The 16,646-nt window shown below is 39.5% G+C and overlaps 1 protein-coding gene across 5 annotated transcripts in view; it reads left to right on the forward strand.

The window, feature by feature from the left end:
* SAP30BP (SAP30 binding protein) overlaps positions 1 to 16,646 on the forward strand; it is a 45,635-nt gene that overhangs the window by 1,764 nt on the left and 27,225 nt on the right. For 3 of the 5 annotated variants that reach the window (XM_021002656.2, XM_021002657.2, XM_021002659.2), the window contains exon 3: positions 2,179 to 2,226. The exons of the other annotated variants lie outside the window; for them this stretch is intronic. In XM_021002656.2, coding sequence (XP_020858315.1) covers positions 2,179 to 2,226 — 48 coding nt within the window. The remainder of the gene's footprint in view (positions 1 to 2,178; positions 2,227 to 16,646) is intronic. 5 annotated transcript variants of the gene reach the window in all.

Genomic DNA, 16,646 nt, shown 5'->3' on the forward strand with positions numbered 1-16,646 from the left:
TTGACCCTTACCCTTACTTGAACCTGAAGCACAATCAGAACTGGAAATTAAAGAAGTTTGACCTTCCTTCTCCAACTCAGCTATAACAAAACGATTCTAGAGTAATATGAGCCAGACTGACAGGATGAATGAGCAAACACTTAAACCTCTGGCCATTGAATGGAAAGCTACCTAGTCACCTAGCCTGAGGCTCTCCACCAATAACAGTCCTCTCCACTACTGTGTGCCCCACAGCTAAATAAAGAGGAGAGCAGTTGAGTCTTAAACAGGATGGAAGACTGTTCATCTTTACTGGCTTCTGAATTGGGTATTCACAATACTGTATTTTGAAGAGTAATATGAATTGGGCCAGCTAGGAGATATAATGGATAGAGCATTGGCTCTGTAGTCAGGAAGATCTGAGTCAAGTCCGGCCTCAGATACTTATTAAATTTGTGACCCTTATTTGCCTCAGTTCCTGGTCTATAAAATGGGAGCGCACTGGATAAGGAAATGGCAAACCACTCCAGTATCTTTGTCAAGAATACCCCATGGACTTAACAAAGAGTGGGACATGATTAAAGGACTGAACAACAACAGATACGAATTGCTAGAATGTTAGATATGTCAATAAGATGCTAGTATAAAAATTACTTCTAAGCCAGATAAAAAAAGGAAATTTGCATTATCTGCTGCATTTGGCTCTCCCCTTCAAATTCCTTGCTTCTTCCCACTTGTCCTGATAATCAAGAGTTGTCTGTAGTTGTAAACTGCTGCATGTTTTCTGCTCTCCTCAAGTAGGTATTTGCTTAACTAACAGCTATTTTTTAATCATTGTACCATGTTCATTTGTTTATAGTTTTCATTTTGTTTCTACTAAGTTTTTTTTGTTTGTTTTTGCTGGTAAAAGCCGATCAGTTTTCTGGTCTGAACATGGACATTACCGGATATAATTGTATTTGGATATTTATTTCCAATAAACATCATTATCATTATTATTATTATTATTATTATTATTATTGTTATTATTATTATTATTTAATAAAAAAAAAAGTTCCTGGAGCTTGGTGCTGTGCCATCTATTTTTAAGTATTTGTATTACAGCAAAATCCCTTTGTTTATAGTCATCTTAAAGAACAGTTGGCAAATATTAATGAGAGTTTAGTTCATTAAAGTCCTCTTGTGTAGTATTTGTCTTAACATCTGGATTGTTGTCTTTGTCTGAGATTTTTTGCAAAGTGTGGCTCTGATTGAAGAAAGCAAGTTTAGGTCTTGTGGATTTCATCCAGGCATTTAGCTGGTATTCTTTGCTGTGTGTGCTGGAAGCATCCTCTTGTTGGTGGGAATTGAAGAGCAGCTGTGCTGACTCAAGAGGTGTATTGTGTGTTGTTACCACTGATCTATGAAAACCATATCACTAGCTGAGCCCTTGGATGTATGTCTGGCAACTGGTCACTTTGTATTTGTGTTATTGGTACATGCTTGGGACAGTGTCCTGCCTACATGGCTGTTTCTGTATGGTTCCTCTCTTGAGGAACAAAGCTAAATAGGTTGGATCAGTGATGGACCTATGTAGAAAGGCAAGAGGTTGGGGTGTGAACTTTTGATTCTGCCGTTGATTGTTGATGTAACATAGCCATTCTATGCCTCAGACTTCCTACGTCTTGTGTTGCCGTTCTTTTAGTTGATTGAGGTGTTGGAATTTAACTGTATGTGGATCCCACAACAATTTTGCAATGAAAGATGTTATGGTAGGCCCAAGTTGAATGTATTTTTGTAAGAACTAGGACACAAAATTATAAGTAGCTTCTTGAACTTTTAGAAGTAATTTAAGTTTCCTAGATAATTCAAAGCTAGTTTTACTTAGTGGGCCAGGTCTTGTGCCTTTCCAAAGCATCTTTCAGCTTTTCTTCATTTTATGTATGTAGTTTTGCATCTCTTGGGTGTTTCTATGGTAACATGGACTTACATCTCTGAGCTACCTCTGTGGGCCTTCAGATGCTGATGTTCTTATTTTTGAGTATCTCTTTGTCTTCTCTTCTTTATTTAGCTTTGGGTCATGTAGTAGGGGAGGGGCTGTTATTGGTGGGGAGACTCAGGCTGGGTAACTGGGCTGCTCACCTCCAGCCCCTACTTATGCATGTGGGAACCACCAGGCCCGCTCTTTTAAGCTTAATCCTGTAAATTCTTGTCTTGTAGGAAGATGACGATTCAGAGACTGAAAAACCTGAGGCTGATGACCTAAAGGTATTTGGTGTTTGCTGTGGTGGGGTGGCTGGATATAAACAAAGCTAACATTGTGGCTCAGCGTCTGAGCGGTGTTTTGCCCCACTAACATACGCAGTAGGAGGACTTATAAATACTTTGGGACAAAATTGGTTTAATTTGTTTGGTAAGAACACTAGTTTAACCTAGGGGCCAAGAATAAGCCTTGAAACAATTTGGACTTCTAGCCTTGGCTTTTGTATCAGAGTTGAATAGCACAGAGCTTAGGGAGTTCCAGTCTTAGTCCAGCAAACCATCCCAAAATATGCTCTCCTTGGGGTTTGTGGCAGTGGAGTAGGGCAAAAGTTATCCAGTAGTTATCTGCCAGGGAGCATATTTCCAGGATCCCTTCTAAAGACGATAGCGCTAGGTTGTATATCCTGTGTGTTTAGCGGCTTGGCGTTGGCTAAGTGTCACCTATCAAAATTATTAGACATCAAAGAGAAGCCTACAGAAAATAGCTTAAACTATGGAGTAGACCAAGTATCCTTTATCACTACTTTATCAGCTTATTAATTAACTTGTTAGCTGGCTGGTTTAGAAGTTCCAAAAACAATCTTTAGAAATATCTGCTTGTTACAAAATGATCTTGGTTTTGTTCATAACTCAACCTTCATATAGGATGTCTGGCCAAACACTGAAAGAGAATATGCAAACCAAAGGGATTTTATCACTCCTCTGTGCCAGATGCAAAGAATAAACCCTGCTAGTACTACTTCTGAGAAATGCTTTTAAACCTCCACCTTGTGGAATATTCTCTTGAAAGCATAACTGTTTCATCACACTTTATCTTTTCCTGCTGAAATCATTCATAATACCAGAAACTTTTCTCCCCATAGAACTCTTTGGATTCTCTTGCTGTGATTCATTTGATTTTTTTGTTGGATAAGGGTATTCTGAGTATTAGCAAAAGGGAGCTTGTGAGGAGAAACATTCTTTTGTCAATCAGTAAACAAGCATTTATTAAGTGCTTACTGTATGCCAGGCACTGTGGCTCATATCTGGGATAGAGAGAAAGGCAAAAACAATCCCTGCCCCGAAGGAGTTCACATTCAGATGTGGAAGACAATATGTAGATAACTGGGTACATAGATTGAGACATATAACTGGATACATGAGATTTATCTTGAAAGCAGTGAAGAAGAGATGAGGAAGGAGTGTATATTAGGCATATGGGACAACCATTGAAAAAGTGTGGAGTCAGCAGGCAGTTAGAGTGTCAAGTATGAGGAACAGCAAGAAGGCTAGGATTGCTATATTGTATGTAGAATGAATAGAGGATAGAAATATAAGAAGACTGGGAAGGTGAATGAATGCCAGGTTGTTAAGAGCTTTAAATGTCAAACAGGAATTTGATCCTGGAAGTAATAGTTACTGGAGCTCTGTAGTATCAAATGAGATAATATTTTCAAAATACTTAGCATGATGCCTGGCACATAATAGGTACTTAATAAATGTTTCTTTCTCTCCTTCCTCCTTCATGGATCACAGAGGTGATGTGATAAGATCTGTATTTTAGGGAAATCAGTTTGGCAGCTAACTAGAGAATTAATTTGAATAGGAAGAGATTTGAGGTAGGAAGACCACTTAGAAAGTCCAGCTGAGAGTTGACGAGGGCCTTAGCTTGGTTAGTGGCTGTGTGGTCAGAGAGGAAATGTATGAGAGATGTTATGAAGGTAGAAATTATAACATTGGATAGGTGGGGTGAGTGAAAGTGAGGAATCTAAGGATACCACCGAGGTTTTGGGGCTGTGGTTACAGGGACAGTGGTGGTGTCCTACAGTAACAGATTTAGGACAGGGAAGGATTTAGGGGGAAAGATAATGAGTTCTATTTTAGACTTATTGAGCTTACGGTGCTTATTTTGAGTTATCAAAAAAGCAATTGGTGATGCAGGACTGGGGCAAAAGTGGGAGGGGAAGGTTGGATATATTGATCTGGGAATCATCTGCATAGAAACAACTGAATTCATAGGAGCTGATGAGATCACTAAGTGAGATAGAGAGCAGTGGGTTTTTTAACTTTTCTAAGGGTTGGACTCCCCTGGTATCTGAAGCCTATGGACCCTTTTTTATAATAATGTTGATTTTTTTAAAAATTCACAATTAAAGAAAATGTACAATTATAGTTAGAGGTTAGTGAAAATAAAGATGTAATTTTTTTTCCATTCCAGTTGACAGTCCTCTCCCTCCCCCCAAATCTATCCATGGACCCAGGTTAAGGACCCCAGTCTTAGAATCTTTACCTGTTATAGAGTAAAAAGAGAAGAGGGACCAGGAGAGAGTCTTGGACATAACATAGGTGAAGATGCAGCAAAGGAGACTGAGAAGGAGCAACAGGACAGATAGAAGGAGAACTGGGGAGAACAGTGTCACAAAAACCTCGGGAGAGAGAGTATCCAGGAGGATAAGGTGATCAACTGTGTGAAATAAGGATTAAGAAAAGGCCATTAGATCAAGCAGTTTAGAGATCATTGATAATTTTGGACAGGGCAATTTTGTTGAACGATGAGGTTGGAAGCCCTGGTTGTTAGTGTGGATAGCTTTCTCAAAGTGGCTAAACTGCCACTAAAGGGAAGAGTGATACAGGACAATAGCTATTGGAGATGGTAGAATCAAGCATAGATTAAGTAAGGGTGGGGAATGCATGAGTGTGTTTGCAGGTCCTAGGGAGAAAGTAAATAGAAGTTGAAGAGTAGAGAGTGAGGATGAAAGTAGGGGCAGTGATCTGTTGAGGAAAACTAGAAGGGATGGGATTGGACTCACATGGAAGGGTTGGCCTTAGGAAAGAGAAGGACCATTTCTTCACCCAGTATTGGAGTGAAGGAGGAGGTAGTAGAGGAAAATGTCTGAATGCTATGAGGTAAGGAGAGAAGGAGGGAGAAGTCTTGGCAAGTAAATCATTTTTTTCAGTAAAGTATGAGGCAAAGTCCTCGGCTGAAAGGGTTCTCTAGGGGCAACTTAAGGAGAACAGCAAGAGGATAGACTTTTTTTTTCTCTCTCAAGGAAAAAAACTGCAGTTATCCCTTCCTTATCTCAGGGGTTTCCACAATCAGGAAAATCTGTGTAAAATTTTTTGGCCCACCTTTTATATCAGAGAAGTTTGAATTATTATGGTATTAAAAGATAAAATATGTTGATATTAAACAATACTATACATGTATTTTATGCATTTCTGAGTTTTTGAACTTTTTCTGTGTCATCTATGGCTTCTACAAAACTCCCCCCAAATTCCTATTTAATTTCTTATGCCGACCCGCAATATATCAAAACCACAAAAAGGGGAAGTCTCAATGTATAAGGGACAACTATTTCCAGTACTCCCAGAACATGGGAGAACAGAGGCCCAAACTAGCTTAATCCTTTATAGCAGGGGTTCTTAACTTAGGGCCTGATAATTTGTTTTTTAAAAATATTTTGATGATTATATTTCAATATAATGTGTTTCCTTTGTAATCCTATGTATTTTATGCATTTAAAAACATTATTCTGAGAAAGGGTCCGTAGGCTTGGGGTTCATAGGCTTTACCAGACTGCCAGAAGTGCCTATGGCACATAAAAGGTTAAATAAAATAACCCTGCTTTATAGTGATCTGATAGGATCTAGGATAACTGTGCTGGCTGAGTCTCCCTAAAACATCCCACCTTTTGTGAGGAACCCAGGTCAAGAAATACTTAAAATGTTTCTAAAGAGGATGGTACCAGAGCAGATTTGTATGCTCAAGTCTCCAGCGAGTCAGACTAGCCTGTGGGTTTGCTGCGAGGATAAAGAAGAAAAGAGCCAACATTTCTTCTGCCTTTGTAGTGAAGAAAAGGGCTCTAGGAGGCTGGGCTATGGCTTTAGAACAAGTTAAAACCCAAGGAAGACAATTATAATTCACTTTCACAATTTTTTAGTTGCCTAACACTTGGGAAATATAGTTCTAGGTGATAAGAATATGCAAAAATGAATTAGACTTGTCTTCTGCTTGGGCTTAGATGCCTATGGGACATCAATTTGGAAACATACTTTAAGAAGGTGGTGATTTCAGAATGGAGCTTCATTGACAAGTCCTTATTAAATGGTTATTTTGTGTCAGGCACTATGTTAGGTGAGAAGTATAGGAAGACCAAAAAATGAAACCAGACCTATTCTCTTTTGCTTTTTTTTTTATGAGGCAATGGGGTGAAGTGACTTTCCCAGGGTCACTCAACTAGTAAGTGTCAAGTGTCTGAGGCCACATTTGAACTCAGGTCCTCCTGACTCCAGGGCCAGTGCTCTATCCACTGTGCCACCTAGCTGACAAGGCCTATTCTGAAAGAGCTTACATTTCATCAGAGAGATGTGTACATAAGTCTATGAGAAACAAAGATATTGAAGGGAAGAATGTGAGGTCAGAGCAAGGATGGGTGGAATGGAATGGCTGGGGGTTGTGTGAGGATAAATATTAGGTTTACGGGAGATGAAGCCCAGGGAGAAATGTGGACAGAAGGTTGTGGTCAGGGGAATTTCAGTTCTGAGCTATGTAAGTGGATGATTTGATAAGATAGGATTTGTCAAGTGTGTTTTGTTTTTTTTTTTAACAAATCAAAATTTTCTTCCTCTTACTCCCCCTCACCATTGAAAAAGAAAAACAAACAAAACTCTTTACAGATATTCAAAGACAAAGCAAAACCCTGCATTGATTATGTCCAAAACACTTCTCCTTCTGCGCTTCTTCAGAGTCTGTCACTTCTAAGTCAAGAGATGGGCCACATGCTTGGCAGTGTGGGGCCTGTGGGATCATGAGTGGTTCTTGCCTTAACAGAATTCTTAAGGCTTTCAAAATTGTTTTTACAGTGTTCTTGTAATTGTGTAAATTGTTCTCCTGGTTCCACTCATTTCACTCTGTATCATTTCACATAAGTCTTACCAAGTTTCACTGAAACCATCCCTTCCTTCATTTCTTATGGGATAGTGGTATTCCATTGCATTCATACACCATAATTTTTTCATTCATTCCCCAACTGATATATACTCCCTTAAATTTCTAGTTCTTTGCTGTTACAGAAAGAGCTGCTATAAATATTTTTGCCCTTTTCCATCTAAACATCAAAGACTACCTTCTTTTAAGTATGGGCCTAGTAATTATATCACTAGGTCAAAGGATATGTACAATTTGGTCATTTTTTGGCATGGCTCCAAATTGCTTTCCATTCACAGCTCCCCCAACAGTGTTATCAGTGTACCTATTTTCCTGAAACTCTTCCCACATTTGCCATTTTCTTGTTAACTTTACCCATCTGATAGTTTGTGAGGTGGAACTTTAGAATTGTTTTAATTTGTATTTCTCTGGTCATTTGGTCATTTGGAATATTTTTTCATATATTTATTGATAGCTTGGATTTCTTTCGTGGACAACTCTTTTTAATAGTCTTTAACCATTTATTAATTGGAGAATGCTTCTTAAAGATTTGAATCATTTCCTTATATTTCTTGGGGAAAGATTTTATCAATCAAACTTGCTGCAATTTTTTTTCCCAGTTACCTCTTTTCCTTGTTGGTTTTTTCTTAATTGCATTGGTTTTGTTTGTACAAAAAACTTTTTGATTTTATCTAGTCACGATTGGCCATTTTATCTTTTGTGGTGCTTTCTGTTCCTTGTTTGGTCATGAACTCTTTCCCCTATCCATAGAACCTGTGAAGTTCTATTGTGGTTTTTTTTTTTTTTGCTGAGAAAATCTCATTCTTATTTTTTTTTTCCATATGCTTTTGAGTTGAAATTTTTTCTCCCTTTTCCTTCCCCCCCACCCTCCCCAAGACGGTGCACAATCTGATATGGGCTTTACATTTACATACCCATTAAACATATTTTCACATTAGTGAAGTTGTAAGTAAAAATCAAAACCAATAGGAGGAACCATCAGAAAGATGAAACAAAACTCAACAGAAGGTAAAAATAAGTGATAGCGATTCGACTTCCAGAGTTCTTTCTTTGGATGTGGACAGCATTTTCCATCCCGAGGCCTCTGGAGATATCTTAGATCCTCGTAATGCTGAGAAGGGTTCAGTTTAACAATCTTAGTCATCACATAACGTGGCTGTTATTGTGTACAAAGTCCTCTTGGTTCTGCTCACTTCACTCAGCATCAGACCATACAAGTCTTTCCTGGTTTTTCTGAAGTCAGCCTGTTCATCATTTCTTATAGCATAATAGTATTCCATTACATTCACATACCACAACTTGCTCAGCCATTCCCTAGTTGATAGGCATCCTCTCAATTTCCAATTCTTTGCCACCACAAAAAGAGCTGCTATGAATATTTTTGTACATGTGGGTCCTTTTCCCATTTGTTTGATCTCTTTGGGATATAGCCCTAGAAGTGCTATTACTGGATCAAAGGGTATGCACATTTTTGTAGCCAGAACCTGTGAAGTTCTGAAGTGGAGTCAAGATGTGAAGCATGAGAGTTAATGAGGTTGATGAACTGGTAGGCCACATTAGTTTAAGGAGATATCCACTTCTACAGTGAAGTCCCAAGTATGGAGGAAGTCTGAGATCCAGGTGGCGAATTCCTCAGTAAGGGAGGGAAAATGGCCTGGATGCTGACAGATAAACCAGCTAGGGTCTACTTAGAGTGATAAGAGGAACAGAGTGAGCCAAAAGATAAGTTGCCACGTGAGACCAGGGAGGCATTCGGGTTGGGGGTGCTGGAAATGGCCTGAGGACCAGGGAATTGCCATCCACTCTTCCTGCGTGGTGCTTGAGAAGCACAAGAAAAGGTACATTCAGCACTGGAGAGGGTGGTCCAGAACGTTGGGTCTTAAGAGAAGCCAAGTTTCCCTGAGTACAAGATCAACTGAAGTATCAGGAAGAAATTGAATATGAAGGGCAGTTTGTTAACAATAGAACCTTGTTGCAGATAATGCAATAGAAGTGGGGGTGGGGGAGACATAGAATGGGAGGGGTATGCCTGAAGTAGATGTCTGATGTAGTATTAGCAGGGGAAGGGCAAGCTTCAACTCTGAATCTGAATCTGATTCAGAGAATAGGAGGAGAAAATATGCTAGCCAAAAGAGATCAATTCACCTTTCCCTGTAAAAAGGGCTATTTCGGTTTTGGTGTCTAGCTAATGTAGTAATTTTTCATGCCGCCTTCCTGGGTGGCAGAAATTTCTCCCCACCCCATGGTAGTGTTTTCCATCCAGTATGGCTCAACCACAGTGTTCCCCGGAGAACTCCCTCCCACTACCACATAGCCTTGATTTTTCTATGTGTTGCTGAAGGTGACCAGGACCAATCCAGCTTCTCCTTTCTGCACTGATTTCTTTTCTGTTTGGTAAGCCATCTTCCTTTTTGGTAATATCACCCTATGCTAACCCACAGTTTCCAATACTAATTCAGCCATGGGCCACCCTTGGCATTGAAATATATTGATGAAGCCCATAAGTGCTGGTCCAGGGCACCTGGAGCCATAGAACATATCCTAGATAAAAGAAGATGGGAAATTCTAAGAGCCTTTTTTTATACTTAATTGCTATAGGCACAGTTTCATTTTGAGTATATCAGAGAGGAAAATTTTGCTAACCCTGACATTTTTTCATGGAGTCTTCCCCCATTCTTCCATATGAAAGTTGCAGAAGATCTGATAGCATTGATTTATTTATTTGGTGATAAATTTCCTTGTGAATTATTTCAACAAGGCATTGCATTTTAAGACTGAATCTCTGAATTGTGGAATACAAGGTTTTATCCAGTTTTTTATCCTCTTTTCAAACATCAGCCAAGAAGAAAGTTTTAGGGCAGGGCAACCCTTAAAATCAACATGGTAAGTCTTCTGTGAAGATAAACCTGCTTTAGTCCTTGTATTTTTATTTTATTTTTTTCCTGTTGGGGTTTGGTTTTTGATTTTTTTCAAGTGTTTCTGAAGAAGGGGGATGCTGATCAGGGAAGAACAGAGGGATCATGTATTTAGAGCTGGACCTAGTCCAGTCTCCTTTAATAAAGGAGGAAACTGAGATCCAAAGAAATTGTGTCGTACCCAGAGTTGCAACTAGGAAGTAGCAGTCAAGATTCCAACCTTGGTTCTCTGACTTGGTTGCAGCATGCAGCCTCTGGGTGTCCTTAGAAAGTCTCTGGGCTGTACTTCAGCTCAGATCTTGAATATTTTCACTGGGGGAAGAAGAGTTGGAGATAAAAGATTTATTTGGAAGTATGTTGGATAGCAGTGAAGCATTGCTGGAACTGAGTCCCAGAGTAGAGCCCATGATTGGTGGCTATTAGTAGTTTCTGTTCTGTGCTATCCAGGGTGAAGGTAGGAGTCACCCAAGTTTCCTTCTCTTGCTTGGTCTTGGGGTCAAAGGCATAGGTGACCCTGCAGAATACTGTCTGTAATGGCACTCTTGTATCCAGTGCAGGCTTTATACTGGCAGTAAGGAAGCCAGAGCTCTGGCATCACAGAATCTGCAATATTGTGGTGGTTGTAACCACTGTGCACCTGTCTCAAATCAGCTGCTCCTGGCTTTTTTCTGTCACTCAAGGTAGCACTAGCCTATACTCCAGAGTTATCTTCAGCATGGCCTTGTTCCATATCCCCTTGTTGAAAACCTCCTTGTTGATTTTGACCTCTGCTAACTGTATACCCCAAGCCAGACAGATGTGTGACCCTAACTCTTACCTCAAGACTACCAGATGAATGTTTTGTTTATAACACATTTAGAGTTATTTTAGGCTAATGTTTAGAGTCAGTTTTACCCTGGAGAGGCAGCATGGTATAGTGGATAGAGAACCAGCTTCAAAGGCACAAGGTTCAAGTCCTTTCTTGGCCACATACTGGCTGTGTGATGTGACCCTGAAGTTACTGAACCTCTCAGAATTCTAGGTTAGTGGTGCCAAACTTGATAGAAAGAGGGCCGCTGCACATTGTATAAGGATCCCTGCATGTTGACTTAGAAAACTACATATTAATATTAGCTCTTGTTTTGTGGTTTTGTTTATTTTGTTAAATATTTCCTTATTATATTTTAATCTGATCCAGGCCCCATTCAGGTTGCGTGCACAGGCCATGTATTTGATACCTCTGCTCTAGGTAGCTCAGAGGTGCTGACTGGCATTGGTAGAGAGAGTTTACTCACCCAGCAAGTGTAGGCCTTCTCCCTGTCTCTCTCCCTTTATACTGCAGCCACCTTTTCCTATTGGTTTAGATCTCATCCCTAAGCATCTTATTTATTTTTACTTCTGATAAAATTTAGCTTCCTGAGAAATGTAAATTAAGAGTTGTTACACCTCCCTTCCACAAGGTGGCAATAGCTTTCCTACTTTGACTTTTCAGAATATGCTTTAAAAAAAATTCTTCGTTATGATCATCCTTAAATCTTTAACTTTAAAAAAAAAATATATATATATATATAAAAATAACATTAATAAATAGCTGTCTTTCCCAAGGTATTTGTTGTTTTCATTGGCTTGCAAATTTCACTTAAACTGTTTACCTTTTGCTTTCTTGCTGTACTTGGAGTTAGGAAGACCTGGTTTCAAATCTTCTAATAAAAGCTGTGTGGTCATGGACAATTACTTAACTTCTCTGAGCCTACATTTTCTCCATCCATAAAATGAGGATAATACCTGTACTCTCATTCATAGCTTTGTTAGAAGGAGGAAATGTTAATGAAGAGTTTATGTATGTAAAGCTCTTTGAAAAATTATTATTGAAGGTAAAGTAAGCAAAGTTGTACATAAAGTCAACCTGTCCTAAAACTAGAAGAGCCCAGTGTTTTATGTCTACATGTATACTATGGACATTGGATTCATCTTTCATTTGGAATGGTTATAGTATCACTTCTGATTAAGATCATCCCTGAATCCTCATTCTTATTTGGAAATTTTGTCTTAGAGAGTAGGTAATAGTGTATTCTTCACCAGGAAGCTTCGTGGAGGATGAGCTTGGGCCCTAGAAAAAAAACTTGGGGTTTCCATTTGTTAGATGAGATACAAGCAAGAGAAGCCTGAATGCTTCCTAAAAAATTGAGAGTTCAACAAAGCCATTCCATTCACTCACTTAGTTAAAATGCTTTCTAGCCAGGTCGTGGCCTTTAGTTATTGTTGTTGGTGTCTCCTGAGGATGTGTCCTCTCATATATATTCTTGACTTGCTCAACAGCAAGGGGCACTACTGTCTTCAAATAGTCCTCTCCTAAAATTCCTGAATCAATGATGGACATTCTCACTCCTATTCCTCAGCTCAAAAATACCATGAGGGCCTCATACCTTGTTTTATGTCCTTTGTGTTTCTGCCTCCTGAGCCTGTGTAGTTCCCTTTGTCTGGGTTGCACGTCCATGTTTTACCTTGCTTGCCCTGTAATATTTTCCTGTGTTTATTTTTTTCTTTATTGCCACAGTTCCTGTGGATAAAGATATTTCCATTAATTTATTGTCCTTGACACTCCCTTCCTTTGAAAACAAATAGATGGATTGATGGCCAGGAGAAAACAAAAAGGAATGGACTTTTACCAACTGACTGAAAGTGTGGGAAGATCAGGCCTCAGTGGAGAGATTTCACACTTGAGACACTGACCTAAGAAATGAATGCTCTTTCTAGGAGCAGGTTTCTATAAAGGCAAAATAGGATTTCTGGGAAAGTTTGTGGCATTGAGTAAAAGCATAATTGAATGGTCTAATGAGAAGCATGTAAATCTAGTTAGTTGCTTTCCTTTTTATTTGTTCAAGAGAGAAAATAAAGGAGAAAATAGGTCACACATATTAAATGCAATTCAGGAAACATTTATTAAGCTACTACTGTGTACAAGACATTGAGCTAGGCGTGCTGCACATGTCAAGACCAAAAAACAATCCAGTCTCTTTTTTTCAGTGATCTTGAATTCTGTGGGAAAGGGAGCAAGCATGTTGGGGTTCGAACATATACACTCATAGTTACACGCAGAGTACAGGCCAGTTATACAGAATGGTTTCCCTGGGGTGGGAAGAAGCTAGGAATTCTACAAACAGAGGCATGGAGGGAATATAGAAGTGGGAGAACTACCTAGACAACAGCTCAGAGGAAGGACATGGAATGGTGTGAATGGGGTTGGTTTGTGCAGTGCTCCACACCTGTGGGCTCTCACCTCCTGCAGACTTATTAAGGAGGAGGCCTAACTCCGCATGGCACCCAGCTTTCAGCTTACAAAGCTTTGAATTCCATATTTACTCGGCAAAACCATCTTCCAGGTTACTGTGTTTAAGTGGGTTCAGCTTTATAAAATGTCATTAGAAGTTGTGAAGACTGACTGATGAGACTGCTGGTGCCTTTGCTTTGCACTGATTTTTGGAAGGCCTTTCAGTTGTTTATGGAATTTCATAGCACTTCAGGACCATTTTAGTTTTGCCATGTGTAGGGGAAGGAATCCCCAGAGCATTCATCAAGCACTGTGGCAAGGCCTCCATGAAATGAAAACATCACTGTGGAATCGAGTGCTTTGGTATGCCTTGATCCAAAACCTTAATCAGAAGAGAAATTACCAATTATTTCCATTCAGAAGTATCTTCTAAGCCTTTTGTTTCAGGCGTCTTTAAGGTGAGGGAGATAAGACAACAATTCACTTGTCCTTTGTGAACTTGGAATGTTTATCTTGTTTTACCCTTATGGGCTTCTAGAGTTGCCCTCAACTGCTGGACTTATAGTTGGGAATTCAGCATTCTGGTATCTCTCCAAGGAGCTCACAACTTTAAAACATTAAAGTTTTTGGTATGGACATGCAGTATTTTCTAGGTCTGTCTTGAGGCATATGGAACATTCTGGGTCAAGAAGTATGATTCCTTATCTTCCATCTATTGAAAGTCACAATTGACGAGGAGACTGAAAAGAATATCCCTTGAAGCCCCAAGGTAGTCGCAGGTCCTTTCTCCAGGTGCCTTTTTAAGCTGGGAGGGGGGACTGAAGGCATAATTAAGCCTTGGGACCGGCCTTTCCAAATCAATTCAGCCATTAGTCACTGAGGAATCATTAACTCTTGAAATGTTTCCCTTCTTAGTTAGGACTGATGTTCAATGAGTAATAAATCTACTCCTTTCCCTTTCATGTTGCCTATTTGATACTTCTTGTCTTGCTTGCAGTCCTAGCTAAGGAGAATCTTTCCTAGAAAATCTCTTTTTCTTGGATTTTGAGTCCTCAAATTGGTTAATTAAGATATACTTGAAGGAGTTACTGACTTTGTTTGGGAAGTGGAGTATAGGAAAAGAGTATAGGATGAATCCCTTTACCTAGACTACTCGTTGCACATACTGCCACTCTTGGGACTTTCCCGCCATTTAGCAGCCTCTCCCTTTGAAGCTCTCTGTTAAAATTTGTCGCCCAGTCCGCATCGCGGTTCTTGTTACCCACTGGCTTCCAGGTCGCCCTCGAGTGCCTAGTTTCTCTAACTTCCTCTCTTCTGCCCGCCGCCTCCTGCCATTATAATAGGGGATCTCAGCATATGTTGATGTTCCTCGAACTTTGCAAATCCCGTGATAGAATTTTTCATTCCGTCTCAGCCACACATCTCCCTAGATCTCACTGTCACCCATAAATGTTCCATTTTGGTGACTGAGCTAAGATTAATTTCTAATCATAATTCCCTGTCATCTCATCTCCCTATTCCTTGTCCCTCAGAAACGTGTTCTTCTTTTCTTTTTTTCTTTTCAGTGAGGCAGTTGGGGTTAAGTGACTTGCCCAGAGTCACACAGCTAGTGTCATGTGTCTGAGGCTGGATTTGAGAAGCATTCTTAACACCATACCTTCTCATCTTCTCTAGCAAATGACCTTCGCAATCATTCTTCTTTCTCTAGACTTTATTATCTATTGGTTCATTCCCAGCTGTCTACAAACATTTCCTTCTTCGTTAAAAAAAACCCCAAATACCTTCATTAGTGCCTGCCATCCCCTCAGGCTATCATCCCTAGCTTTTCCACAGCCAAAACTCTTAGAAGAACTATCTACACTCATTGCCTCCACTTCTCTCACTTAACTCTTAGACCTTTGCAGTCTGATTTCCAGCCTTATCACTTAGCTGAAATGGCTCTTTCCAAAGTTACTAATCATTTCATTTGCCAAATCTGTTGACCTTTTCTTAAACTGAATCCTATTTGAACTTTCTACAGCATTTGATACTATTGGCCACCCTTTCTCTTTGGGTTTTCATGTCATTACTGATTCCAACTTTCCTTCCACCTGTCTGTTCTCATTTCTTTTCCTGAATCATCATCCGATACCTTGCTCTCTAACTGTGGGCATTCCCCCGGCACTGTGTCCTGGACCCTTTTCTCTCTATCCTCTTGAACTTGGTGACCTCCTCAGCTGTCATAGGTTTGATTGTCATTTCTATGCAAATAATTCCCAAATCTCTATATCTCACCCCATTTTCTCCCCTCAGCTCTAGTCTTCAATCACCATTGCTTTTCAGACACTTTAAACTAAATGTCCCATGAACATTTCAAACTCAGTATATTAAAAATGGAGGTCATTTATCTTTTCCCCCAACCCACTCATCTTTTGAGTTTCCTTATTTCTTTGAGACCACCTTTCAGTCTCCCAAGTTCTCGACATTCTGGTAATGCTCAAATTCTCACTCTCCCTTATCTCCCATATCTAGTCAGTTATCACATCTTGCCATTTCTACCCCCATATTATATTAAATCTGTTTCCCCTCTCTCTTTTACACGACCACCATCTTAGTTTAGATCTCATCACCTCTCATCTGAGCTTTGTCAGTAGTCTCCTAACAGATCTCTGTATCTATCCCTTCTTTATTCTGTTCTCTGTATAGCTGCCAAAGATTTCCTTAAGCACAAATCTTACTATGTCAATCCCCTCTAAAACTCTAGGCTCTTTTTTACATGTAGGATCAAATAGAAATTCCTGCCCTTCCAGGCATGATTACATATAGCCTACCCTTTCAGTGTCATTATACATTATTTTCCTTTCCACACTATGGTCTAGGTAAATTAGCCTTCTTGCTCTTACTCACATCTATTTCTGCACATTTGCACTGACCACCCCCAGTGTCTAGAATGTACTCACTTCTCACCTGTGCCTTGGAGAATCCCTGATTTCCTTCAAGACTCAGCTCCAGCACTACCAGCTATATCAGAAGGGTCAAACATGCAGGGAGCCAAATTAAAATCTAATTGGGAAATACTTAACAAAATGAAGATATAATAGAACATAGATAATGTTAACATGTGGTTTTCTAAGTTGGTATGTGCTGACAGGGATCCTGTTTAGTAGTTCAACTATTTGAGTTTGATACTTCTTGTCTATATGATTATTGTCCTGATCACCTTACCTGTTAGTGCCCTCCGTCTCCAAACTGCCTTGGAATTATTTTGCATTTATTCTGTGTACATAATTCTTTAAGTTTTACGAAGTACTTTATGTTCATTATTTTGCATATGTGTATTGTTTCTTGCTAAAAT

The sequence above is a fragment of the Phascolarctos cinereus genome, unplaced genomic scaffold (assembly GCF_003287225.1).
Source record: "Phascolarctos cinereus isolate Bilbo 61053 unplaced genomic scaffold, phaCin_HiC Scaffold_5;HRSCAF=322, whole genome shotgun sequence".
In the NCBI taxonomy this organism is placed as follows: Eukaryota; Metazoa; Chordata; class Mammalia; order Diprotodontia; family Phascolarctidae; genus Phascolarctos; species Phascolarctos cinereus.